The 24,189-nt window shown below is 70.1% G+C and overlaps 8 protein-coding genes across 8 annotated transcripts in view; 4 read left to right on the top strand and 4 right to left on the bottom strand.

The window, feature by feature from the left end:
* The window catches only part of CHLNCDRAFT_137383 (hypothetical protein), a gene marked incomplete at both ends in the record, with an annotated part of 6,203 nt that extends 5,777 nt beyond the window's left edge, over window positions 1-426 (bottom strand). Inside the window, one exon of the mRNA XM_005845016.1 lies at window positions 16-426. Within this exon, the coding sequence (XP_005845078.1) occupies window positions 16-426 (411 nt within the window). The remainder of the gene's footprint in view (window positions 1-15) is intronic.
* Window positions 427-989: 563 nt separating this feature from the next.
* On the bottom strand, window positions 990-3,964 carry CHLNCDRAFT_58690 (hypothetical protein; the record flags this gene model as incomplete). The annotated part of the gene is made up of 6 exons (XM_005845015.1): window positions 990-2,464; window positions 2,670-3,113; window positions 3,234-3,295; window positions 3,446-3,521; window positions 3,688-3,782; window positions 3,833-3,964. The coding sequence occupies 6 exons, from the start codon at window positions 3,962-3,964 to the stop codon at window positions 1,846-1,848; spliced, it is 1,428 nt and encodes a 475-aa protein (XP_005845077.1). The 3' UTR covers window positions 990-1,845.
* A 1,616-nt stretch (window positions 3,965-5,580) lies between these two features.
* Window positions 5,581-7,480, top strand: CHLNCDRAFT_26227 (hypothetical protein; the record flags this gene model as incomplete). The annotated part of the gene is made up of 7 exons (XM_005845118.1): window positions 5,581-5,678; window positions 5,872-5,988; window positions 6,212-6,315; window positions 6,535-6,570; window positions 6,857-6,876; window positions 7,011-7,067; window positions 7,385-7,480. Coding segments are annotated over 7 exons (528 nt in total), but the record flags the coding sequence as incomplete, so codon positions are not given.
* A 1,204-nt stretch (window positions 7,481-8,684) lies between these two features.
* Window positions 8,685-9,872, bottom strand: CHLNCDRAFT_26251 (hypothetical protein; the record flags this gene model as incomplete). Its single annotated transcript, XM_005845014.1, has 4 exons — window positions 8,685-8,897; window positions 9,064-9,202; window positions 9,470-9,559; window positions 9,730-9,872. Coding segments are annotated over 4 exons (585 nt in total), but the record flags the coding sequence as incomplete, so codon positions are not given.
* A 1,385-nt stretch (window positions 9,873-11,257) lies between these two features.
* CHLNCDRAFT_137379 (hypothetical protein) lies at window positions 11,258-12,397 on the top strand (the record flags this gene model as incomplete). Its single annotated transcript, XM_005845117.1, has 4 exons — window positions 11,258-11,369; window positions 11,481-11,635; window positions 11,839-11,948; window positions 12,205-12,397. The coding sequence occupies 4 exons, from the start codon at window positions 11,258-11,260 to the stop codon at window positions 12,395-12,397; spliced, it is 570 nt and encodes a 189-aa protein (XP_005845179.1).
* Window positions 12,398-12,562: 165 nt separating this feature from the next.
* On the bottom strand, window positions 12,563-15,753 carry CHLNCDRAFT_137378 (hypothetical protein; the record flags this gene model as incomplete). The annotated part of the gene is made up of 4 exons (XM_005845013.1): window positions 12,563-14,574; window positions 14,741-14,836; window positions 14,994-15,587; window positions 15,705-15,753. The coding sequence occupies 4 exons, from the start codon at window positions 15,751-15,753 to the stop codon at window positions 12,563-12,565; spliced, it is 2,751 nt and encodes a 916-aa protein (XP_005845075.1).
* An 891-nt stretch (window positions 15,754-16,644) lies between these two features.
* CHLNCDRAFT_36644 (hypothetical protein) lies at window positions 16,645-19,291 on the top strand. The gene is made up of 8 exons (XM_005845116.1): window positions 16,645-16,690; window positions 16,781-16,897; window positions 17,091-17,178; window positions 17,504-17,682; window positions 17,912-17,992; window positions 18,210-18,371; window positions 18,620-18,760; window positions 18,972-19,291. Exons 1-8 carry the CDS (start codon window positions 16,685-16,687, stop codon window positions 19,023-19,025), a joined length of 828 nt encoding a protein of 275 aa, XP_005845178.1. The 5' UTR covers window positions 16,645-16,684; the 3' UTR covers window positions 19,026-19,291.
* A 551-nt stretch (window positions 19,292-19,842) lies between these two features.
* Window positions 19,843-24,189, top strand: part of CHLNCDRAFT_137376 (hypothetical protein) — a gene marked incomplete at both ends in the record, with an annotated part of 4,946 nt that continues 599 nt past the window's right edge. Inside the window, 13 exons of the mRNA XM_005845115.1 lie at window positions 19,843-19,932; window positions 20,191-20,300; window positions 20,528-20,621; window positions 20,799-20,868; window positions 21,067-21,200; window positions 21,408-21,510; window positions 21,783-21,846; window positions 22,082-22,165; window positions 22,380-22,519; window positions 22,794-22,843; window positions 23,079-23,207; window positions 23,471-23,601; window positions 23,925-24,102. Of these exons, the coding sequence (XP_005845177.1) occupies window positions 19,843-19,932; window positions 20,191-20,300; window positions 20,528-20,621; window positions 20,799-20,868; window positions 21,067-21,200; window positions 21,408-21,510; window positions 21,783-21,846; window positions 22,082-22,165; window positions 22,380-22,519; window positions 22,794-22,843; window positions 23,079-23,207; window positions 23,471-23,601; window positions 23,925-24,102 (1,377 nt within the window). The remainder of the gene's footprint in view (window positions 19,933-20,190; window positions 20,301-20,527; window positions 20,622-20,798; window positions 20,869-21,066; window positions 21,201-21,407; window positions 21,511-21,782; window positions 21,847-22,081; window positions 22,166-22,379; window positions 22,520-22,793; window positions 22,844-23,078; window positions 23,208-23,470; window positions 23,602-23,924; window positions 24,103-24,189) is intronic.

Here is a 24,189-nt window from a genome sequence, read left to right as displayed (position 1 = left end):
GCCTCCAGCCAACACAGCCAGCGCCTTGCGCCCGGCCTGCGGGTGGACGGCGCCGTTGCGCAGCAGCACGGTGGCGGAGACGGTGGGAGGCAGCGGGCACGCCTCTGAGCCCGCCTGCAGGCTGCCGCCGGCCTCCACCACCACCCAGTCCGCGGCCAGCGTGGAGGAGGAGGCGGAGGAGAGGAAGAGGTGGCCACGGATGGTCACGCCGCCGGTCACGTTTGCCGTGCCCTCCAGAAGGACGCGCGTGCCGGCGGCGATGGTGAGGCCCGCCGGGAACTGCCGCACTTCGCCCGGCGCCACCTGCCAGTCCAGGCCGCCGGGCAGCGCCTCGTACGGCGCCTGGCAGCCCGCAGCAGCCGCGGGCGTGGCGATGGCAGCCACCAGGGCCAGCGCCAGCGGCAGGGCCCAGGGAGGGACCGGCATTCTTGCGTGTCGCGGGCGCCCGTTCCCGCCGGCGGCCGCCCCGCGAGGCAACTCTCAGCTACCCCGAGCTGGTCGTGCTCGCTTCACTGCAGCGCCGGTGCCCGTGGTGTGGCGCAGCGGGTCAGCTCAGCAGCGGGGGAGGACCAGGGCTTTCACCGGCCTCGCTGCATCCAAGGCATGTGGCGGGAGATTGGGCCCTCTGACGACAAGGGGCGCAGCTGAAGGACAACAGCAATTCATCATGCCATTGTTGCGGGCAACGCAGGCACTGTGCGGTATCAAAGGCCGCGGGCCGCCCTCCCGTCTAGCCAGCTGCCGCGACAGCTCCAGGTGGCGGCGCCGCTGGGCCACACACACCTGCTGGCCATCTCAGGGCTACTCCTGCGTCCAGGTCCGCACCCACTCCCAGTTCAGACCACAAAGCTCGATCTGGCGTGGCAGGAGCGGTAGTGGGGCCTTGCCTGGCATCACGTAGGCTGCGGCAGCCCCGGCACCAGCTGCGCGACCCGCAGTACCAGCTCCTGCCCTCCTTTGCACCCCTCCCGCGCATTCTCAAGCCGGGTGATCACTCGGGTAAGTTACAAATGGGGGGTAGGCGCTATGACTTGGTTGGTTGGGGGGGCCCCGACTCCAGAGCGGAGGGGGGCGGGCGCCCTAAACAAACGACAGTATCGCAATCAGATGATGGAGCCTGAGAAAAAACAGCGCCGGGGCGCTATGAAATTGGCTTTTGCCAGGCAAGAGGTATGGGCAGGCGCAGCCCAGGTTGAGAGAGTTTTGCGGGTGGAGCGGAGAGAGCGATTTTTGTGTTTTTTTTCCGGTTATCTGGGGAATGAGGGTCGGCTTGTGCGGCGGGGCCGCGAGACATCATGAGAGGTGAACGAACAGCCGGGTATCGAAACAAAAAAATGTGTGGCAGACACATTCATTAAGGCAGGGAGGGGCTGGCTGGCTGGCACAGACGGGCTCACCGCTGGGGCCGTGACAGCGCAGCGCACGCGCTCGGGACAGATGGGGAGGCAGGCAACACGTTGCTTTGGACGGGAGGAGGGACACAGCAATGCCAGGACCCGTGTACACCCACAGTGATAGTTGCTGGAAAAAGGGCTGGGAGCGGAGAAACGAAAAGTGCAGGGAGGGGGGGTGTTTTGCAGGGTGGGGCAGGGAGGAAGCAGCAGAGGAGCAGGGAATAAATGGCAAGAGGGGGCAGAGACCGCACGGGGATTGGAGCAGAATGAAAGCGGAAAAAATGGGGCCACTGAGCCGCCTGGATGGGGGCGGCTGCTGGCCGTCGCATGCGCGTTGGGCCCTGTCGTGCATTCTGGGGTTGGGAGGGTGCGGCTGGGAGGGGGAGGCGTGCGGTCCACAGGCGCCGCGCACGCCGCCCGCTGCGTGCGCCCGCCGCCGCCGTCGGGCGGCCTACCTGGGGCCGCGGTGGAAGCTGCTGGGCAGCGGGCGGTACTGCTGGCTCATGAAGTCAAAGTCGGGCAGCTGCACCTTGCGGCGCTGCACCCATGACCCCGCCGCCGCCACCATGGGCAGGTGCTGGCGCTGCAGGTTCCAGTCGTCCAGCCAGGCCGCCCCCGTGGCCTTGTAGGGCATGAAGGCAAAGGGCCGCAGGCAGGCCGCCTGCAGCGGCAGCGCCGACAGCACCGAGGCCACGCCGCAGTCGTCCGGGCTGGAGCGCGCGCTGCCGGGCGGCGTGGAGGCCGGGCTGGCGCCGCCGCCGCCGCCGGGGGAGGCGGCCGGCGACTCGGCGCCCTGCGCCGCCGCGGCCGCCGCCGCCGCCTGCTGCAGCAGCTGCTGCTGCTGCTGCTGCGCCGCGATGGCGCGCAGCGCGGCGGCCAGCAGGCCCTGCCGCGCCACCTCGGTGCGCCAGGCCACCGCCGCCGCGCCCGCCGGGTCCAGCAGCGGCGGCAGCGGCGCGCCTTTGGCCGGCGGCGCGTGCAGCCGCTGCGGCGGCACCGACAGCGAGTGGAAGGTGAGGAAGTTGGCCTGCAGGTCGCGGGAGGCGGCCGGGTCGGGCAGGCTGGGTATCCTGCAGGCCAGAGCAGCGGGGAGGGGAGGGGGGCACGGGCACGCATGGTCGGCAGAGGCATGTGGCGGCCGGCATTGTGCCGTCAGCACCCAACCCGCTCGGCTCCGCTCAACTCAGCGGCGACCGCTGCTGCTGCAAGCAGCCATGCACGCTGAGAGGGCCATGCCCCCTGCTGCCGCGCGCGGCGGCCCGGCAGGCGGCGCACCGGTAGATGGGCACCCAGGTGACGGCGAGCCACGAGGTGGGGTGCAGGTCGCGGGTGTCGAGCGTCAGCAGCTCGGGTCGCGCCTCCGCCAGTTCCATGACCTTGTCGTGCAGCGGCTGGCGCAGGTGGGGCCGCTCGACCTCCATGAACTCAAACAGCGGCTGCTGCGCGGGCTCCCCCAGGCCGTGCTGCTGGCGCAGCACCGAGCCGCGGGCCAGGCGCCGCGCCGCGGCCGCCGCCGCCGCCGTGGGGCTGTCCTTGCACGCCTCCTCGCCGTCGCTGTCGGAGGCGGTGGAGGCGGTGGAGGCGGTGGAGGAGGTGCAGGCGCTGCTGGCGGCGCAGCCGTCGGCGCAGCCGCCGCCGCCCTCGCCGCCCTCGCACTCATCCTCTCCCTCGCTGCAGCAGCTGCTCACAGCGGCGCTGCTGGTGCTGGTGGGTATCCGCCTGTGTGGGAAAGGAGACGACACACGGGAGAGGTGGGCGGGAAGGGGCCGGCGAGGGAGCAGGCAATGGCGGCCCATTGCAACGGCCCGGCGCCGGGCGGGCGCGCGTGCGGCCACGCACCTGGTGCAGTCTGCGCCGAACAGCTGCATGCCAGCAAGGTGCGGGGTGTAGCACTGGATGACCTGCAGCAGCGTGGCGGGGCCAGGCAGCAGCGGTTTGGTTTGGTGAGAGTGCTGCGTTTGCTGCGCACTCGCCCGCCATCCGCCCGTAGTCATTTCGCGCTGCCACGCACGCGCAAGGCCACCCGGCCAGCACCCGCGTTGCGCGCGCACCTCCTGCCACCTGCCGTCCACGTTGATGCGCACAGGCACCTCGCAGCCGTACGCGCTCCACGCCTCGTAGCTTTGCCTGCAGGGGGCGGGGCGGGCGCGCCGTGAGGCGCCGCGCACCAGGCGGCACAACAGGCGGCGGCCAGCGGCGGCACGGCCTTGTGCGGCGGCAATGGAAGCACGCGTGCTGGGCCTTGCAACGGTCGCATGGCAGCCAATCTGGCCGGCGCAGCTGTCCGGCGCACCAGAGGTCATGCAGGGTGAAGTAGCTGCTGGAGGGGCTGTCCAGGGCTCCATACTGCAGGCAGGGTGGCATTGATCGCTGTGAGCGCCCCTGAGGCTGCGGCAGCGCGGTCAGCGGCCGGGGGAGGGCTTCGGCCAGCGGCGCACCTGGGTGGCGAATACAGGCACGGTGGGCGCCCCGTGGAGCAGCACGCTCTGCAGGTTGCTGAGGACGCTGGGCTGGTGCTGTCGGGGGGGCTGCCTAGGGCCCCTGCTCTGTTTGCAGTGAGCCGCCCTCATGGCTTGCGCCCAGCCAACGTTTGGCTAGATAGGCTTGGTGCTGGACTGGATCCGCTGCTGTCGGGGCGTGGAAATGGGCAATGGAGGAGCCTAGGAGGATATGTAGGAGCGGGGGCGGGCTGAGAGCAGCGAGAGAAGGGCGGCTTCGGGCGTCGGGGGTGAAGGGCTCTGGTGCTGAGACCGGCAGGCGTGGTGTCCTCTGAACCAGCTACCGCCCAGGAGTAGATCAGCGGGAGCCGCGGGCTTCAAGCCTGAGCGGGGCTGGAAGGGGCGGCCAGCTGGCCTGGGTCGGTGCATGGGGAGTCATGGAGGCCCCACAAGCGATCCCCGGCATCGCACCTCCCTCCAGCCACCTCCTGCAGTCTCTGGGATGCGGGGCACAGCAGCTTGGGCACCCGCTTGCAGGAACCCCTCAGATTGCGGCTCTCCCTGGGCCAACGGCTCTTTGCACGGACCAGCTGTCGTTGTAGAGGCAGACCAATGCCAATTGATGCCAGCAGTGGCGATCGGGCGCCCGGGGGATGCAAGGTCGCCGCGCGCCTGCCGCCGCTTCCCGCCCCTGCAACCGTCGCCGCTGGCCTCTCGTCTCCTGCTGCCGCCAGCGGCCTGTGCACAGTACAGTCCTGCTCTCTGGATCTCTCAAATGGTTGTGACCCCGTGTCGGGTCCTGGGAGCATGGTGACCGCGGCCGTTCTGCACCGGTCGCGCTTGGGCAGCCCCGAGCACCTGCTGCTCAGCCCACTCACGCACAGCGAATAGCTTTGAGACAGGCTATCATCCCCTTGGGTGTGTGGATCGCCCAAAACCGCTCAGCCGGTGAGGCTGCCAACTCCAGCTGCCCTATGCCCCCAGAAACCCACCGAGGCCGCAGCTCAGGTGGGTGCGTCCAGGGGAAAAAGTGAACGACGAGAACCGCAGGAGAGCTGCTGCACCGCATTTGACCAGCTGCACTGGTGGCAGGTGCGTGCGCAGGGAGCATCGGCCGGCACAAGAGCGGTTCAACCGGCCCCCATCTCCTACATGCCACTGAACAAGACCGGTCCGTTCGGGGCCCAGCTCCTTTCAACTCAACCCCACGTCCTTCGGTTGTCTCAGGCGACCCTCCACGCCCTCTGTTAGCCAGCAGACAGCGAGATCAACGCGGGGGTCCGAGGCTGGAAAGAGGGCCCAGGGGCAGCGCACGTGAAGAGGGAATGGCTCAACCCGGGCGATCCTCCAGCCCACTGGACGTCCGGCAGCTGCCCTGGCGCCCCCACCCCCCTGCCGAGACCGTCCGATGGCGCGGCTTCTCTTCGCCACCGCCCTGCTGCTGGTGGCTGCGGCCTCCTTTGCTGCAGCCAGCAAGGGTCCCGCCATCACGCACAAGGTGTGAGCCTTGGCGATGGCGCCCGATCGCCGCATCCCGCCCCGGAGGGACGCGCCTTGCGCCGCTGCCGGGCCGCCGCTTTGCCAGGCCGCCCTTCTCATGCCTGCCATGCTTGTCCTCGGGCACTGCACAAGCTCTGATTTCATCAGTCTCTTGAAAGAATGCACCACCCGCAACCTCCAGGCCGTGCTGCTGTCCCCTTTGCCTGCTGGCGCTCACCCCGCCTCCCGCGGCGCCGCCTTTTCATTGGCAGGTGTTTTTCGATGTGGAGATCGATGGCAAGGCCGCGGGGCGCATCGTGATGGGGCTGTACGGCAAGACCGTGCCCAAGACTGTTGAGAACTTCCGGTGCGGGGGTTGCCCGTGAGGCGGCAGCGGCCAGGTGGCGGCAGCGCGGAAATCGACAGCTGAGCACCCGCTCCGCTGTTTGCTGGCCCCAATCCACACGGCTCCAGCTGGCTGGCTGGCCTGTGCCTGGAACCAGCACCCCTTGCTGCGGCGCCGCCATCGGCAACCCCCTGCCTGCCCCGCCGCTGCGCAGGGCGCTGTGCACCGGCGAGAAGGGGGTGGGCAAGAGCGGCAAGCCGCTGCACTACAAGGGCACCGTCTTCCACCGCATCATCCCAAGCTTCATGCTGCAGTCTGGCGACTTCACGCGGTGAGGGCCAGGGCGGGGTGGCACACAGGCGCCGCTGCAAGAGGCCTGCCGGCCGCTGCGGCCGTGCCACGCCTCGCCGGGGGCCGCGCCCTCCCTCTTCCCTGCCCGGGCTCTCCTGTCACCACCCCCCTGCCAAACACAGCAAAACAGCACGCACAGAACGCGGCCGACGCGCCCAGAAAGCATAAACGCGCCGCCCACCGGCCCCATGCCGCCCCCGCAGCGGCGACGGCACGGGCGGCGAGTCGATCTACGGCGAGAAATTTGAGGACGAGAACTTCAAGCTGCGCCACAAGAGCGCGGGGGTGCTGTCCATGGCAAACGCGGGTGGGTGCCGCGCGGCCGCTCTTGCTTGGCGTGGCGATTAGGGTTCCACGCGTGGCGCGCGCGGCGGCGGGGTGGTGGCGGCCGCGGCGGCGCGGGGGTGGTGGCGGTGGCGGCGTGGTGGTGGTGGCCGACGGCGGCGCCGCGGCGGTGCCGGCCCTGCGCTGGACTGGCTGCCTGGCGCGGGACCCCTCACTGCCTGCCTGCCTGCCTGGCCCGCAGGCAAGGACACCAACGGCTCTCAGTTCTTCATCACGAGTGAGTGAGGCGGCAGGCCGTTGCGCCCTTTGGCTGCTTGTTGGTTGCAGCATGGTGGGGTCGTCGGCGGCGGCAGGCCGGCATGCCGTGTGCTGCTGCTGCTGCTGCGTCGAGCTGGGGCTGATGGCAGCCGCTGCAGCCAGGGCGAGGGGGAGGTGGGAGGTGGGAGGGTTGAGCGCCGCCGGCAGGGGCAGCAGAGGTGCGGCTCTGTCGTTGCGATTTGCTTGGCCCCTGCATCTCACCTGTGCCTCGCCTGCCCCGCCCGGCGCCCCTCCTCCCGCCGCAGCCGTCAAGACCGCGTGGCTGGTGAGCGGCGGGCAGCCGCGTCGGCGAGCAGCCGCCTGCCGCATCGCCCGGCCTTGTGGCGGGCTGCCGTGGGCGGTGCCTGGCTCCAGGGTGGGCCCCTGGCTGACCTGTGTGCCTCGTGTCTGCCGCCGCAGGATGGGCGTCACGTGGTGTTTGGCCGCGTGCTGGAGGGCATGGATGTGGTGTACAAGGTGCGGCTCCAGTGGCGGCGGCGAGCGGCGGGAATTTGCTCTGCGTTCTGGGAAGCAGTTACAGTACAACATGTTCACAGTGGTCGCCGGCGATGGACGCCAGCGGCTGGCGGCCTGTGCTCTGGAGCAGCCTGCTGTGGTGGGGCGGGGCTGTGTGTGGCGGCGGCCCTTGCCCCTGCTGCCGGCAGCCGCGTGGCCAGCCGAGCACATAAGCACAAGAGCGCATCCCCGCCCCCTTCCCCGACACACATGCATGTGTTGCTAAACTTGGCACCCCCCACACGCACGCTGGCACCCTGACCCTGGCACGTGCGCAGGTGGAGGCGGAGGGCAGCCAGAGCGGCACCCCCAAGTCCAAGGTCATCATCGCCGACTCGGGGGAGTTGCCCGTGGAGGCGGCGGCCGAGGCCTGAGCAGCCCCCGAGGCGGCCTTGGGCACGCGCCTGGAGCGACAGCACGGCCCACAAGGGCGGGATGCCTGCTGGGGGCCCTGCCTGCGGCACGGCAGCCGCGCATGGGGCGGCTGCTGGCATGCGGTGCCGTGTGCGTCTCTGCGGCGGATCCAACGTACGGCAGCCCTGCGTGCGTGGCGCCTGGCCCCAAAACCATGGTGTGATTATTGGACCTCATCATCTCGTCTTTGTACACCTTTTGACTGGAAGGTTCCGGATGTTAACCCACAGCACACTGTGTGGGGCACCAGAGCAGGATCGCAGGCAGCGCCGCTGGCTCGTGCCGCCCGACCGCCTCATCGCCTGGCCTTTGCCCGCCTTCCTCAAGGTGCCGCCAGCCGGCCGCCGCCCCAGTGCCCGCCCCAGCTCCCGCCCGCCTTTGTCGCCTTGCTGCCTGCCGGCGGCGCCGCCACCTGGTCTTCATACTTGAAAAAGTCGCACTGGGCGCCGCCCGCGGTGTGCTGGTACTTGCCTGCACCAGGGGAAGGAGGAGGGCGCGCCTTGATGTCTTGGCATGCTGCAAAAGTGCACACCTCTGCCCGCTGCGCTGGTGGCCCACTCCACCACCACACCACCACCACACGCTCGCACACATGCACACATGCACCATCACCAAGCATGCACACAGCGCTGCTGCCCTGGGCAGGCGGTTCTCACCACAGGACCAGAACCAGCGCCCGTTGTTGGGCCCAGGCTTGCGGACCTGCCGCTTCTGCGCCAGGCGGTCAGGCAGGCTGGGCGGGAGGTTGGCCGGGACTGCCCTCCCCAAGCAAGCAGAGCTGCAATCAATGCTGCAGCTGCGCACCTCCTCACCTTGGCTTTGGCGCCGCAGTAGCAGCAGCCGTTCCACGCCCCGCTCTCATCAAACACCTCTGCTTCTTTCTTGTTGGAGGCTGCATGCCGCCGCCGCAACCGCCGCCGCCGCCGCCGCCGCCGCCGCCGCCGCCGCCGCCGCCGCTCTTTCCGGCGGGGGCAAAAAGGGTGGCCTGCTTGAAGCGCCCCGAGGCATCCACCCCTGTGAAGGAGCCTGTGACCCCCAGGATCACGCCGCTCTGCATCAGCTTGATGGCCAGCCTGCGCCAGCAGGGAGGTGGAGTGCGTGGGCGAGGGCGTGTGGGGTGGTGGTGCCGGTGCTGTGTGTAGCGGCAGGGAGCGAACAACCCGCTCAGGCATCCAAAACAATTCCCTGCTTCCCGCTGCGCAGCCCCCATGTGCCGCTGCCCGCTGCGCAACCCCCGCTCGCCGCCCCGCCCCAGCCCCACCTGGCCGTGTTGCGTGCGTCGTCGATTGCGGAGTGGGCGCGGCCGTCCCAGCCCAGTTCCGCAGCCTCGCAGCTGGCCCTCAGGTTGCCCTTCTTGCCCGAGTGCTTGAACCAGACCTTCACAGGGGAGGGCAGGCGAGCGGGATGGACCAGACCCCCTGTTCATACCTACAGCGTAACGAGACCTCCCTGCTCCATCGCCAGTGCTGGCCACGCAACCCCAACCAAGGCTGTCTTCTCTCGTTATTCCTATTATTCCTGCTTGCCCATCCAGCGTGCTCACCGCCCCGATGTCTATCCAGCGCTTCTGCCACCTGGGCTGCTCTATCCTGCGCCACTTGCACTCCATCTGCATCTGAACCTTCAGATCCCAGTCCCTCCACGTGCTGCAGCAAGAGAAGCAGCGGCGGGATGAGCAGCAACTTGGTTCAAACAGTGGCGCCAGCAGCAGCAGGTGCAGCAAGGCGTGCTCGGCTTATCCTCTCATCTCACACAGGCACAAAGGTTTTGCCCTGCATGGCAGAGTCGTGCGTGTAGCGCCAGAGGCAGGGTCAGCACCTGTAATATCCATGCCCGTGTTTCAGGGCTGTGCCAGCGGCGACCACCGCAGCCACAGGCAGCTGCAAGGCGGCAGCGGGGCGCTGGGGCTTGCGCTGCGGGCTGCAAGCGTCTGAGGGCCGCCGCCTCACCGCCCACCCACCTGCCCAATCAGGCCCTGCTGCCGCAGCCAGGCATCCAGGTCCTGCAGAGCGGTGTGCAGCGGCACGCCGCCATCCACCCTGCGTGAGCGGCGATGCGGCCACGGTTGCTGTGAGCATGTGGGCCCCGCAGAGGCACACGCGCAGGCTGCCTTGGCCGGCAGCAGCCAGCCCTGCAGCGCCGCGCATAGCATGCAGGTACACCACCGGAGGGCCTGCGCCGCCGCGATGAGCGGCCGGCGGCGGCTCACATGGCCTGCGTGATGCCTGTGAGCTCTGTGCAGAAGTCGGAGAGGCACGGGTGCTGGTCGGGGCGCACGTACCGCTGGAAGTGAACGGGCAGTACCGTGGTCCTGGCAGTGTCCACCACCACGCAGCTCAGCTCGATAATCTCCTGCAGCAGGCAGCCCAGCCAGCACGCAGTGACGGCAGCCGCTTACCGGCGGCAGCGCCCCAAGGCGACTTGCTGCCGCGTGCGCTGCACGGCGTGCCACGCCGGCGTCGCGCCCCTTGCCCCTTGCCCCCTCAAGTGGCATAACTGCACCTGCGGCATCGGCTGGGCGGCCTTGTCTCGGTCGCAGGTGGCCTCCAGGTCCATCACAAGAAGAAAGTCAAACAGCTGGCGCAGGCGGCTCCTGCGCGGCGCGGCACCCGCTGCTGCTCCTGCATCTGCTGCCTCTGCCGCTGCCTCTCCCGCTGCTGCTGCTTCTGTGGCTGCAGGGGCTGGCGTTGCGGCAGCAGGGGCTGGCACTACAGCTGCGGCACTCCCCTCAGGTGGCCCCTGTAACCGCTGGTCCCGCTCGCTGCCTGCTGCCTCGCCCGCTGCTGGCGCGCCGGGCACAGCGCAGCTCGGCACGGCATCGGGCTGTCCTGCGCCTGCAGGCTCTGGCTGCGGTGCAGGGTATTCGTCTAACGGTGCTGCAGTGCCTGTGGTGGCACCGCTGCGGCCGAGTGCGGTATGAGGGTCGGCAGCTGCTGCGTCCGCTCGGCGCACCGCGTCCACACCTGCCTCCAGCTCTGCGCTGCTGCAGGGCAGCTGCTGGGGCGCAGGCTGCTGCTGCTGCTGCTGGTGCACTTGCCATGCCGGCTGGTGCTGCTGAGGGGGTGCATGAGCCAGGCGAGGTGGGTGCTGCCGCCATGACGGCTGCTGCTGCTGCCGCTGCTGCGGAGCCGCAACCGCAGGCGGTCGGCCGGTTCCGACAGCCGTAGAGGATGGGCCGCCTGCCCCGGGCTGCCGCCAGACGTTCTGCGCATGCAGCTGCGGCCTGGATGGAGGCTGGCACGAGGCGAACAGGTGCCGCACGCTGGCCGGCACGCCTTGCTGCTGGGCTGTCGTAGCGCAGGCCGGAGCGGCTTGCTGCGGGGCGGGCGGCGGCGGCGGGCAGGCACGTGGCGCCGCTGCAGCTGCCCCCGGCGCTCCGTTCGACACCCTCAGCGGCTCTGCTGCGGCCCGCCTGGGCCCCGCTGCCTGCTCAAAGCTGTCCAGCGCCTGTGCAAAGAGCTCATCGTCGCTGTCCTCCATCGTGTATTTAGGCCTTGGAAGGCCCTCCAGCGATTGCCGGGATGCATATTTCGGCGTCCTGCTGAGGTTGCTGTGGCGAGCTGGCTCCATGTTGAGCACCGCGATCGAATCGATCTTCTTGCACTGCGATCGAATGCTACAATTGAGCCACGGCAACGCACCACGCTGTCTCGACCAGCCTCCCCACAGACACTCGTTTTGTGCGTCTCTGCTTGCGCCACCAGCCAGTGTCCACAAGGAAATCAAGCAGCAGTCGAATGGGTGGCGGCGGATCAAAGGCGGTGCAGAAGGGCGCCGCCAGGGCGGCGGCGGCGGCACCCAAGCCGCCGCCTAGCGCCGCTGCTGCCACTGGCGGCGCAGTGGATGCTGGTGTCAGCGCAGCAGGCAAGCCGGGACTGCCTGAGCGTGGATGAAGAGAGCAGTTTTTGTTGACACAAAACAAGGACCTCAGCGACTGGCAGCTCCTGCCTCTTCCTGCAGAGCGGCAGCGAGAGGCCAAGGTGCGGCAGCGGCAGGCCGCGGCGGCCTCGCTCCCTGCCGAGCAGCTCCAGGAGAACGAGGGCCTGGTGCGGTCGATGAACAAGGCGATGGCGGGGATGAGGCAGTACCAGTACGAACTGTACCGCAACCCAGAGGTGCGTGGGAGGGGCGGGCTGGTGGCCCGTGCGGGGAGAGGTGGATGGCTGGTCGGGTATGGGAGCCACCATTGGCGTGAGACAGGAGGGCTGGCACTGCTAGCTTCCCTGGCGCTGTGGCGCATTGCAGCCCGCAGCGTGGCCAGCGAAGTGATCGGCCGACGCCGCTCCTGCCGCCGGCTGCCGCGCCGCCGCCAGCGCAGGTGGACAAGCGGTATGCGTTGCGGAGGAAGAGCAAGGAGGAGAAGGAGGCTGAGCTGGTGGGCAGGGTGGACCTCAAAGTGGCCAAGCAGCTGCTGGAAGACCATGCGCGGTGTGTGCCCTGCGCCGACGTGCCTGCCTGCCTGCCTGGCAGCACACTTGCCCACGCGGAGCGCTGCTCACCGCCATGCCGCTGCATGCCGCTGCATGGCCGCCGCGGCGCCGTGCGGGCATCGGGTGCAGCAGGCGGCGGCGCGCCTGCTGCGGGCTGCCCCGCACGCGCTCCTGCCACCCTGTTGCCTTGCCGCCACAGAGACGCGCCGGTTGCTGCCTGTTCCTGATGGGTGCGCCTGCCCTGCTCCGGGCAGGTCGGTGGAGCGAGGCATGCCGCTGTCGGCGGCGGAGCTGGCGCGGCGGTACGGGGCGAGCGAGGAGGTACTGGAGCAAGTACTGCAGCAGATCAGCCTGCCCATCGTCGAACAAGCGGAGCCGGGGGGCAAGCGGGTGGGGCGGTGGCCGGGCCGGCGGGACGGCGGCGGCGAGGAGGAGACCAGCAGATGATCCTCCCCGCCTGCGGAGGCCCTGTTACCTGACCGCCTGCCCTGGCACTGTGTTGACCTTTTTGACGCCAGCTGGTTGACGCTCATTACTCACTCAAAAAGCAATCACAGGCAACGGTGGGCCAGCACAGCGAGCAGAGGCGCCTCTGGCCGCCCAAAGCAGAGATCACTTGCGGCCTGGCCGCCGGATCGTCACGCGCCGCCTGCCGCCGCTGCTCGCCGCCGCAGCATCCTGTCCCATGGCGAAAGCGCCGCCGCCTGCAGGCCCCGCGCCAAAGGCAGGTGCCGCAGCAGGTGCTCCACCAAAGGCCGTCGCTGCGCCAAAAGCAGGAGCCGCCGCAGGCGGTGCGCCAAAGGCCGGCGCCCCGCCACCAAAGACTGGCGCAGCGCCAAACGCTGGCGCCGCCGCCGCCGGCGGCTGCGCGCCAAACTGGAAGCCGCCCGCGGCTGGCTGCTGCTGCTGCTGCTGCCCAAAGGTGAAGCCGCCTGGAGCTGTGGCTTGCGCTGCCGGCTGCTGGCCGAAGCCAAAGCCGCCAGGTGCGGCTGCCGGCGCGCCTCCAGCAGGCGCCTGCCCGAGCGCAGTCCCCGGCTGCGGCGCCGCCGCCGGCTGCGAGCCGGCGCCGCCAAACTGGAAGGTCGATGAGGCGGGGGCGGGGGCTGCGCTGGCCGCCGCCACACCACCGAAGCCGAATACTGCAGGCGGGGCCGCGGCGGGTGCGCCGGCTGCTGCTCCTAGCCCGCCGACCGCGGGCGCGGCGGCAGGCGGGGCTGCGGCCGCAGAGGAGGCTGGAGCGCCAAAGGCAAAAGCCTGCGGCGCGGCTGCTGAGCCAGCAGCCGCGCCGGCGCCTCCAAAGCCGAATGCAGGAGGGGCGGCAGCTGCCGGCGCAGCCGCGCCGCTGGCTGCGCCAAACGCAAACGGCGCTGGCGCTGCGGTGCTGGCAGGTGGCGCAGCCGCGCCGCTGGCTGCGCCAAACGCAAACGGCGCTGGCGCCGCGGTGCTGGCTGCCGGCGCTGCGGCGCCGCTGGCTGCGCCAAATGCAAACAGGGCTGGCGCCGCGGTGCTGGCAGGGGGCGCTGCGGCGCCGCTGGCTGCGCCAAACGCAAGCGGAGCTGGCGCTGCGGTGCTGGCAGGGGGTGCTGCGGCGCCGACCCCACATGCCGCCGCAGGCGCCGGAGCGGCGGTGCCGGCCGGCGTGGCCGCTGCTGGTGCGGCGGCTGTGGCAGGGGGCGCCGCGCCGCCAAAGGCGAATGCAGGCGCCGAGGCGGGCTGCGCCGCAGCGCTGCTTGCAGCTGCCGCTTTAAACGTGAAGCCGCCAGCTCCGGGGCCGGCCGGCGCTGCGGCTGCCGCCGCCGGCTGTGCAGGCTGGCTCACGGCCGGCACAGCTGGGGCTGTCGCACCGAAAGCAAAAGTGGGGGCGGCCGCAGGGGCGGATGGCGCCGCGGAAGGAGCTGCTGCTGCCGGCGCTGGAGCAGCCGTTGGAGCCGCGGCTGCGGCTGCAACAGACGCGCCCCCAAAGCTGAAGGCTGGAGCTGCGGCCGCTGCTGCTGGCGCCGCCGCTGCCGAGCTGGCTGCAGGGAAGGACAGGGCGGGGCCGGCGGTGGCAGCTGCTGAGCTGGCGGCGCCAAAGGCGAAGGTGGGCCCGCCGGCCGCCGCCGCCGCCGCCGCCGCCTTGCCTGCAGCCGCCTCGGTGGCGGCTGTGTCGCTGGTGGCGCCTGGGCCGGCCGCCGTGCCGCCGGCCACCAGACTGATGCTGGCGGCTGGGGCCGCTGCCGTGCCTGCCGCAGGGGTCGCGCCAAAGGCAAAGGCTGCGGGTGCAGGCACCGCTGCTGCTGCTGCTGCGCCGCCGCCTTCTGCTGCTGCCTTGGCAGGTGCCTCCTCTTTAGCTGTTGCAGCGGCAGCAGCAGACGCTTCAGCCAGCGCGGCGCCGATCCCAACGCCGCCCGCTGCCGCGCCGGCAGCTTCGGCGGCCGCCGAGCCACGCCGGCTGCCCCGCCGCCCCTTCTTGTCGCTGCTGCCGCCAGCCTCAGCCAGGGCAGCCGCGATGCTGCCGCCCGAGGGTTCCGCTGCTGCGGTGGGCGGGGAAGCCGCAAGGCCCGCAGCAGCCAGGCTGCCGCCCGCTGGCGCGGCCGACGTGCTGGGAAGCGCCAGAGTGGGAGCAGGAGCGGGCGCCTCAAAGCCTGCAGCGCAGTCGGGGAGGCACAGGTGGGGTGGCGCCTTCCTCCCTGCTTGCTGCGGTGCATCGGGGTTGCCTGCGGCCAGCTGAAGGCAAGCCGCAGGCCGCAGCGCGCCGCCCCAGCCAGCAGCAGCGCCGCCCAGGTGGCAGCCCCGCGAAGTCAGGCGCACCCGGCAGCAGGCGATCAAACTCCGACAGGCTGCCCGCTCGCTCCGGCGGCTCTGAGGGCAGCAGCCGCGCACGCAGGCCGCGGCTGCCAGGCGTGCCTGCACGCGGGAGCGGCAGGCGGCAGGCTTTGCAGAGGGGGTTGGCCTGGTGACAGGGCAGCAGCAGAGGGGATTGGCATTGATGACAGGCCGACACGTGGTCGGAGCAAGGCAGGCATGCTAGCAGGGTGGGACAAGTTGCGGCAGCCCTGCTCACCGCCCAGGCGCGACGGCGGCGCGGCCAGCTTGCGCCGGAACGTCGGCTGCAGGGTGCCGCCGCTGGCGGGCGCGGCGCCGGCTGCGGCGCCGGCGGCGCCGCTGCCCGCGGTGGTGCGTGTGGTGAGGTCTGAGGCAGTCGAGCTCCGCCTCAACTTGGCTGCTTTGCTGAAGTTGTAGCCCGGCAGCTGGTTGAGCGGCGCAGCACCCAGCTTGGGCGACATCATGCGGTAGGGGGAAGGCGCCGGGGAGCCCACGGGCTCCGCCGGTGCGGCGGCGGCCGGCGGCTCGCGGCGGGGCCGTACCGCGGGCCGCGGCGCGGCGCCGGGCGAGCGCTCCTCGGCGGCGGCGGCGGCCTCGGCGGGCTCGATCTCCTCGGCTGCTGCAGCACCCAGCTTGCGCTTGCCAGCTGGTGCTGCTGCCGCTGCCGGCTGCTGCTGCCTGGCAGGCTGGGAGGGCCTGGCAGCCGTCGCCGGGCGCTTGGCGGCGCCATCGCCCGCCGCCTCCGCCTCGTCGGGCGCCTTGCGCTTGCCGAGTGGGGCCGGCCCTGCGGCAGCGGATGCCGCCTCGTCAGGTGCTGTGGATGCCTGGTCGCCTGCAGGGAGAGGGGAACTTGGCAAGCGGGACTCGGTTTCATCACCAGCCAAACGCTGGTGGTCTGCAGGGGCCTGGATGGCCGACATCGGGTCACAGCCATCGCTCCTGACCCCACCTGGCGAGCTCCCCCTCAGCCAGTTGGCCACCTTCTGCAGGGCCTGCATATCTCGCTGCCTGCGGCGCCTGGGACCCGCCTGAGGTCGACGAACGAGCGCTGGGATAGCAATCCGATTGGGAGAGGCAGGATTGGGCAAAGGCCTCATGTAGACAGGTGGCGCAGCATGCCGCGCATGCCGCCGCCGCTCGCGAAGGATGCCGCCATGGTCGACTTTTAAGGCTGGTGCATGCCTCGGCATGAGCAAAGACTGGAGGATCACTCGCTTCCGCAGTCAGGTGCAGCAAGCGATGCGGAGAACCGCACACCAACACGGGCGGCGCAGAGCAGCTGTCAGTGACGACAGCCGAGCTGATGGGGACATAGACCGAGCTGATGGGGGCATGGACGATCCAATAACTTTCAGCCCCCTCAGAATAGATGATGATTAGATGCCCAGCCACATCCTGCTTCTTGAACGCCGGCTGTTGCGTTATCGTGCTTGCGACTGCTCCTCTTCCGGCCTTGTTCCGCTGCCGCATGAACAGGCACCAGTGAGATCAATTAAAAATTTCAGTGTGAGCACAATGAGCACCAGCTTAGCAGCGGGGGACAACGTTCGGACGAGGAGACGGCCGCTGGGTTGCGGCGGAGGGCAAGCGGCGGTGGCGCAGCGCCGGCCGCTGGGTTGCACTGGTGTGCCAATTGCCCCCTGACGACAAATACGTTGCTTCTTCCAATGGCCACGCTCTTGCGGGCCAGCAGTTCACGGCCGAGTAATCCTCCGCACCGGCGACAGTGGCTGGGCGGCCTGGCGCTTACAGACCAGCAATAAGACGGCGGAAATGCGGCTGCAGCGCGAATTCTGCAGCCATTTTGCCGGCTTTCTAGTCCAGCTCGGCCTCACCCAGATCCTGGCTCACCCGCAAAGTTGGCCCGCAGCCCGACCCGCTGCCAGTCCATCGCCACCCTCCTGCAGCCTGTCGAGTTCGATCTACACGATGCAGGTGCGGCAGCGGGCTGCAAGCTGCTGTGGGCGGGGCGGGCTCTGCCCTGATGGCCATGGAGGCTAACCCCGCGCTCCCCGCCCCCTGCAGGTCGTTACCTCGTTCAGCGGCGTGGCACTGCGCCCCGCGCAGTCCGTCAGCCGTCCGGCCCGCCGCAGCAGCGTGGTTGTGCGCAGCGAGGGCAGCGAGGGCAGCGAGCTGGCCAAGGTGCGGCTCCAGGCGCTGCTGTGGCCCCGATTGCAGGCGGAGAGGGGGCTGGGGATCGCAAGCAGCCGCTAGGAGCCCGGCAGCCGCAGCCAGCCAGCCAGCCAGACGGGTCCCCGGGCCAGCCAAACCCCCTACGTCAGCACGCCACCGCCCGACCAGTGCTGGCTGTGCTGCTGCGCGTGCCGGCTTGCAGGTTGAGCGTGTGGCCAAGGCTGGCGGCCTGTACCAGAACTTCACCAGCTCCCAGGCCCTGGGCTACCTCGATGGCACACTCCCCGGCGGTGCGTTGGCAGCGCCGCCAGCCGCGGGGGCGGCAGGGCAGCAGCTGGAGCGGTGGCAGCTGGTGCGGCACTCGCACGGCAGCGCGGCGGGGTGCTGTGCGCGCCAGCCGCCAGCAACGGCGATGGGCAGCCGTTTCCGATGGCACATTGCCAGACCCCACCGGCCCGCCGCAGCCGCCGCCAGCTCACCCCGCCAGCTCCTTTCCCTGTCCTCGTGCCGCTGCCGCCGGCTGGGGCCTGCACCCTCTGCCTGCCCTTCAAGCCGCCCGGCCATCCACCCGCTGCCCCTGCCCCTGCCCCCACCCGCCTGCCTGCCCGCCCGCAGACTTTGGCTTTGACCCTCTGGGCCTGTGCGACCCCGAGGGCGCCGGCGGCTTCATCACCCCGGAGTGGCTGGCCTACTCCGAGGTCATCCACTGCCGCTGGGCCATGCTGGGCATTGCCGGCTTCCTGGCCCCCGAGGTGCTGGCCACCATCGGCGCCATCCCCGCCAGCCCCGAGGAGGTGGGTCAGGGTGGGGTGGGGTGGGGGCGCGCCGCGGCCGGGAGCGCGCGCCGCGCCGATGGACGCGCGAGGCGGGGGGCGACGCGGGTGTCACTCAGCGCGCACTCAGCGCATGGCGGCACTTGCAGCCGCGGCCTCAGCCTGTCGGGGCCCGTTCACGAGCAGCCCCCGTGCAGCGCCTGATCGGCCGACCTGACGCACCTCTGCTCCCACCCCGCCGCCTCTGCAGGCTGTGTGGTTCCGCAGCGGTGTGATCCCGCCCGCGGGCCAGTACGGCGCCTACTGGACCGACGCCTACACGCTCTTCTGGGTGGGTGGCCGCCCGCCGCCTCCCTGCCGGCAGGGCCCGCGCTCGCGCTGCCTGGGCGACTGAGCCGCGGGCGGCTTTGAGCCACAGCCTCAACCGGATGCATGTGCCAGCTCGCGAATGTGTCGCGTCCCTTCCTCGCCCCTGTGCTGTGCCCTCACCCTGCCCTGGCCTGCCATCGCCCTGCCCCCCCTCCCCTCCCCTCCCCTCCCTTACCCAGGTGGAGGCCATCATGATGAACTTTGCGGAGCTCAAGCGCTGGCAGGACTACCAGAGCCCCGGCTCCCAGGGCAAGCAGTACTTCCTGGGCCTGGAGGCGGTGTTTGGCGGCTCCGGCAACCCCGCCTACCCCGGCGGCCAGTTCTTCAACATGCTCAACCTGGTGAGCGCCGCTGGCAGGCTGCGCAGTGCCGCAGGCGTGGCTTGACAGGCCACAGGCGTGCCGCGCGTTGGAAGCTTTCCGTGCCGCCTCGCGCTGCCGCCCCAGATCTCGCCGGACGGCGCGCGCGGCGCCCCGCTTGCCTGCCAGGCCGCGGCTGCCGGGGCGTGCTCCGCCGTGCCGTCACGGCGCCGCCCGCCAGCCTCTTCCTGAGCTTGCCCTGGCCCCTCCCGCGTGCTGCCTGACTTCAGGGCAAGACCCCCGAGGCGATGAAGAAGCTGCAGACGAACGAGATCCGCAACGGCCGCCTGGCCATGATTGCGTGCCTGGGCTGCTTTGGGCAGGCGGTGATGACCACCAAGGGCCCCTTCGCAAACCTGCTGGACCACCTGGTGAGGCGCGGTGCTGCTGCGCTTGGTGTACGGGCAGCATGGGAGGACGAGGGAGAGGTGGAGCAGGCAGTGTTTTGGCGGGAGCTGTGCATCGAGCCCTCGCCCCCTCGGTGGCCCGGTCCGGCGGGGGGTGTACCTTGAGCCCCGCTCCAGCCTCCCTCCTGTGTGGCCCGCCACCGATTTTCTTCTTCTTCCTTCTTTCCTCCCGCAGGCCGACCCCATCTCCAACAACGTGCTTGGCAACCTTGCGACCATCCTCAAGTGAGCTTTGCGTAAGCTCCTCAGCTAGGATCCAGCAGCAAGGCGCCCTGACGGCAGCTGCCCCATTTAGCGTGAGGCCGCAGCGGGCGGGCCGCTGCGTGGGGCCGCCGCCCGCCCGCGCCCCGAGCGCCGCCACCGCACCCCGCCACCGCCACCACCCCGAGAAGAACCCTTCACAATCTCTGTTCGCTTTGCTTACGCTCTCTGTGTCCACATGAGGATTGCAATCAATCACACTGCTTGGTGTAATTTTAACGCTCGCCACCTTGCTGTTTGGGGTTAGACTCGGCAGGCAGGAACCTGTGCAAGTGCGCCTCAGCGGACACCTTGCACAGTGCCTGCATTCAGGGCTTGCACAGTGCTTGCATGCCGTGGTCACAAGTGGGTGGCCTGGAGCCTGTGGCGGTGTGAGGCCCACGCCGCAGCGGCACTACCGCCGCCGTACTGTTGAGGCGCGCTGCCAGTGCATCCTTGATGCGCTGCCCGCCTCCCGATCGCCATCGCTGCAGGGAGCTGTGCAAAGCGCCGCCGCGTGGTTTGAACCTTCACGTCATTATTCTCGCCGATCGCCGCAGAACGCGTTCAAGAACACAGCCACCAGCCAGGTGATCAAGGGCAGTAGAGGGGTGCAGCTGCGAAAGTTTGCCCGGCTGCCGCCAGGCCTGCCGCTCCTGCCGCGGGCACCCGCTATTCCACCCGCCGCCCCGCCGCCGGCCGCCCACCCGTGCCCCACCTTGTGGCCTTGCCCGCGCATCGCTGCGCTGCAGCGCGCCGGCCTGGCTTCCCGGCGCGTCCTTGCACTGGCACAGCACTTGGGCGGAATGAGCGAGGAGTATGACCTGGTGACGATCGGGGCGGGCAGCGGCGGCGTACGCGCGTCCCGCCTGGCTGCGGGCCTGTATGGCGCCAAGGTGCTCCTCCTCCTGCTGCTGCTGCTGCTGCTGCTGCCGCTGCTGCTCGACCTGTGGGCTGCTGCGCCAATGCGTCTGCCGAACAGCGCGGCTCTTATCCAGGCAGGGCCTGCCGCCGCCTGCTGCTGGCTGTGAATAAGCGGTGCACGTCGCGCCGCTGCCTGCGTGTTGCCCTCACTCTGCCCGCTTGCTCGGGTGAGAGCAGGCTCAGTCCAGCTGTAAGCTTTGTTGCTCCCTACCCACGGCCCCACACAACAGGTGGCGGTCATCGAGCTGCCCTTTGGGTTTGTGTCTTCCGACAGCGTGGGCGGCGCGGGCGGCACCTGCGTCATCCGCGGCTGCGTGCCCAAGAAGCTCATGGTGTATGCGTGAGTGCGGAGCCTGCCACGGCAGCCCCTGCGGCGGTCGCTGCGGCGGCTGCCTGCGGCGGCAGCGCTGGCTGGCGCCGCGACACCGCCCTGGCTCTTGCCCCCGCCCCACTCCAGTCCCTGCTCTCTCTCGATCCAGTTGCTGCCGTCCCTCTCCCTCCCACCCAACCCTCCCTTCAGCCCCCACACACACTCGTCACTCCTCTCCTCCCCCCTGCCGCCCGCAGCTCCGAGTTTGCCGAGCAGTTCCACGACGCCCAGGGCTTTGGCTGGGCCCAGGTGTCGCCCCCCGTGGACGTCAAGAAGCTGATTGCCAGCAAGGTGCGGCGCGGCGGCGGGACGCGGCGTGTGTTTGTGAGGCGGGGCGCGGGCGAAGGGGTGTGGCGGGGTGTGCCGTGCGAGGCACGGCAGGACTCGGGCGCAGCGCCTGGTTTCCAGCTGCACCCCAGCCTCCACGCCTCACCCTGGTGCCTCCCGCTGGCTGTGCTGCGTGTGCAGGCCAAAGAAGTGGAGCGGCTGAACGGCGTGTACGGCCAGATTCTGTCCAAGGCGGGGGTGGAGGTGATTGGTGCGCGCCGCCGCGCCGCCGCAAGCCCCGCCGCGCGGCCCGCCCGCCGGCCCCTGCCTGTTCGCTGGCGCCCCAGAGCGCTGTGCTGCGCTGTTCGCTGCCGTGCTGCTGCTGCTGCTTGTGAGCCGCTCGGGCCGACGCCGCGCTGCACGTGCACCCTCCGACACACACACACACACACACACACACCACCTGCAGAGGGGCGCGGCGTGGTGCTGGACCCTCACACGGTGGAGGTGCGGGCGGCAGACGGCTCGGTGCGGCAGCTCAAGACCAAGCGCATCTTGGTGGCGACGGGCGGCCGAGCGGTGAAGCCACCTATCCCGGGAGCGGTGAGGCTTGGGGTCTTGCTTGGGGGTCTGCAGGGCAGGGGAGCCTGGGAGTCTGCGGTCTGGGCAGCAGGCAGCGCAGACGCTGCTGGCTTGCTCTGCCCCTGCGCAACTGAGTTCAACCGACTCAGCAACTGAGGGCTCGCTGCCCTGCCGTGCACGCGCTCAGCTATACTGCCGCGCGGCGTCCTGGCTGCCGCCTGGGCGCAGGAGCTGGGCATCACGTCCGACGAGGCGTTGGTACTGGACAATGTACCGCCAGGCGGTACCATGATCATCGTGGGCGCGGGATACATCGCGGTGGAGTTTGCGGGTGAGCGTGCCGGCGCCTGCTTGGCTGCTGGTGTGTGGGCTGGGGAAGCGGTGTAGGCTGGGGAAGTGTGCGGCGGGGTTGGATGTGGCGTCGGGGTGGCGGAGGAGGGGTGGCGGGGCTGGCTTTGTGCACGCCGGCCGCGGCACGACCGCCTGCAGGCGCTGCCAGGCGCTGGGCTTGAACTTGCATCCCCAAGCACGGCCACTACCACCGCACTACCTCCACCACACACACAGACCACACACACACACGCCTCCACCTGCCACCCGCAGGCATCTTCAACGGGCTGGGCTACGACACACACCTGGTGGTGCGCGGAGACCTGCCGCTCAGAGGGTGAGTTGCTGAGCAGCGAGCCGTGGGTCGCGCATCAGTGTGAGGCAGCTGCGGGGCAGTGGGTTGGCTGCGAGCGGGCAAGCATGCCGCCCTGCGGGGACCGCTATGCAACAGCCGGCACACACAGCTACCCAAGAGGCACTGGCATGGGTCAACACGCTGCCTGCTTCTGTCGCCCAGCCATCCACCACACCACCACCACACCACACCACATCCCCACCCCACCTGCCCGCAGCTTTGACGAGGAGTGCCGCCAGGTGGTGCGGGACAACATGGAGAAGCGGGGCATCCACCTCCACTTCCACACCAACCCCACCAAGTGAGGCAGCTGTGCCTGCAGGCCACGCGCAGCGTGCACAGCATGCACAGCGTGCCGGGGCCGCGCGCTCGGCATCTGTCGAATCACAGCCGGGAGGACGGCGCCTGCCTGCAGCCGCGCCCGCCCCTCCCATCCCCGGAGCCCCGCCCGCCACTTGTGTGTCTCATGCGTTGCCTGGGCCTGCACTGTGCTGTGCCCCCGCCCACGTGAGCAGGCTGGAGCGCAACGCGGACGGCGGCATTGACTTCCACTTCTACGACAACGGCACCCAGTCGGGCGGCATCATCAAGTGCGCGCAGGCCATGTTTGCCACGGGGCGCGCACCCAACACCCGCGGCATCGGCCTGGAGGCGAGTGCCTGGGAGGGGAGGGGGCGCCTGCGGAAGGGCAGGGGCCGCCTGCGGGGCTGTGCCCGCCGGGACTTTGACGCTGCCCCGCTGCTTCTGCTCCCTGCTCTCGGCACGTGCTTACACACCCTTCCACCTGCCCTGCCCTGGCCCCTCTCAATGTGCCTGCCCACTCGCTTGCTTGCTTACCTGCCTCCCTGCCTGCTGCCTTCCGGGCGCCTGCCCGCCCGCTTGCTTACCTACCTGCCTGCCTGCCCGCCTGCCTGCCTGCCTGCCCGCAGGATGCGGGTGTGGGCCTGGACCAGAAGAGCCGGGCCATTCAGGTGGACGAGTACAGCCACACCAACGTGAGGCGGGGCGGCAGCCCCTTCGGCGGACACACCTACATGCATCGGCGCCGCCTGCCCGCCTCGGCGCTTCCCCTCTTGCCATGCACTCCACCCCTGCTGCACACACCCAGCATCCGCCCAACGCGCATGTTCCTGGCACACACCCACAGAGAACGCGCACACACACGTGCGCGCGCACACACACACACACACGCACACACACCGCTGCCGCCGCAGGTGCCCTCCATCTGGGCCATCGGCGACTGCACCAACCGCATGAACCTGACCCCGGTGGCGCTGATGGAGGGCAAGGCGCTGGTGGCCACGCTGTTTGGGGGGAAGCCCTCGGTGCCAGACTACGAAAACGTGCGCCCCGCCGCGGCCTGCCGTGGCCGGCTGCTGCCTGCTGCGTCCTGCCGTGGCCGGCTGCGCGCGTGCTGCGGTGGTCTGCTGGGCACGCGGTGGCCTGCAGCCGGCCACGTGCAGGCCGGTCAGCCCAGTGCTGGCCAGCATTGCTGCGGCGGCATATGCGGCGCAGCCTGCTCTGGCCGGCGTGCTGCAGCAGCGACGCTCTCCGCTGGCCGCCTTACCCTCGCCAGCTGCTCCCCCTGCCGCACACCCCTGCGCAGGTGCCCACCGCCGTCTTCTGCCAGCCGCCGCTGGGCACGGTGGGCCTGACTGAGCCGCAGGCCATTGAGCGGCTGGCGGGGCAGGTGGATGTGTACATCTCAAAGTTCAAGCCCATGAAGAACACGCTGAGGTGGGCGGGACTGCAGCCGAGCCCGTACCTTCAAAGCACTTGCTCCGCATGGGGGGGGGAGGGGGGTGCACGCATGGGGGTGCACGCATGGGTGCAGCTGACAGACACTCAGGCAGTGGTATCATGTGCGCTTGCCTGTGTGTGTCACAGCGGGGTTTGGTTGGGTACGCTGAGGGTATGCCGGGATACCCTCCGGGCCTGCCTCCTGCTGCCCCTTGCCCCCTGCGTTCCTGCCTGACCCGACCCAACCTGAACCACTGCTGACACCCGCCGCTGCCCCTGACCCTGACCCTTGCACCCGCCGCTCGCTCCGCCGGCTGCAGCGGGCGCGACGAGCGCACCTTTATGAAGATGATTGTGCATGTGCAGACCAACCGGGTGGTGGGCTGCCACATGGTGAGCGCTGTGGAAAGAAAGCAGCGCCGCCGCCTGGCCGTGCGGATGAACGTGCTTGTGGCGGCGGCGGCGGCGGTGGTGGTGGTGGTGGTGGTGGCGGTGGCGGTTTGTTTGTGCTCGCACGTGTGGTGTTGGCGGCAGTGGCCCACACCCCACCCAGCCCACACGCGCACGCCTGCAGCCGCTGCCCCC

This window comes from Chlorella variabilis, assembly GCF_000147415.1.
Source record: "Chlorella variabilis unplaced genomic scaffold CHLNCscaffold_19, whole genome shotgun sequence".
NCBI lineage: Eukaryota > Viridiplantae > Chlorophyta > Trebouxiophyceae > Chlorellales > Chlorellaceae > Chlorella > Chlorella variabilis.
The sequence above is the reverse complement of the archived record's forward strand: the minus strand, read 5'-3'. Positions and strand labels throughout refer to the sequence as shown.

What these genes read in the sequence shown, in the direction of transcription:
- CHLNCDRAFT_36644 (XM_005845116.1), top strand. An exon ending in TCCCCGCCAGCCCCGAGGAG is followed by an intron (nt 17,683 to 17,911) that starts GTGGGTCAGGGT and finishes CCGCCTCTGCAG; the next exon opens with GCTGTGTGGTTCCGCAGCGG. An exon ending in TCTTCAACATGCTCAACCTG is followed by an intron (nt 18,372 to 18,619) that starts GTGAGCGCCGCT and finishes GCCTGACTTCAG; the next exon opens with GGCAAGACCCCCGAGGCGAT.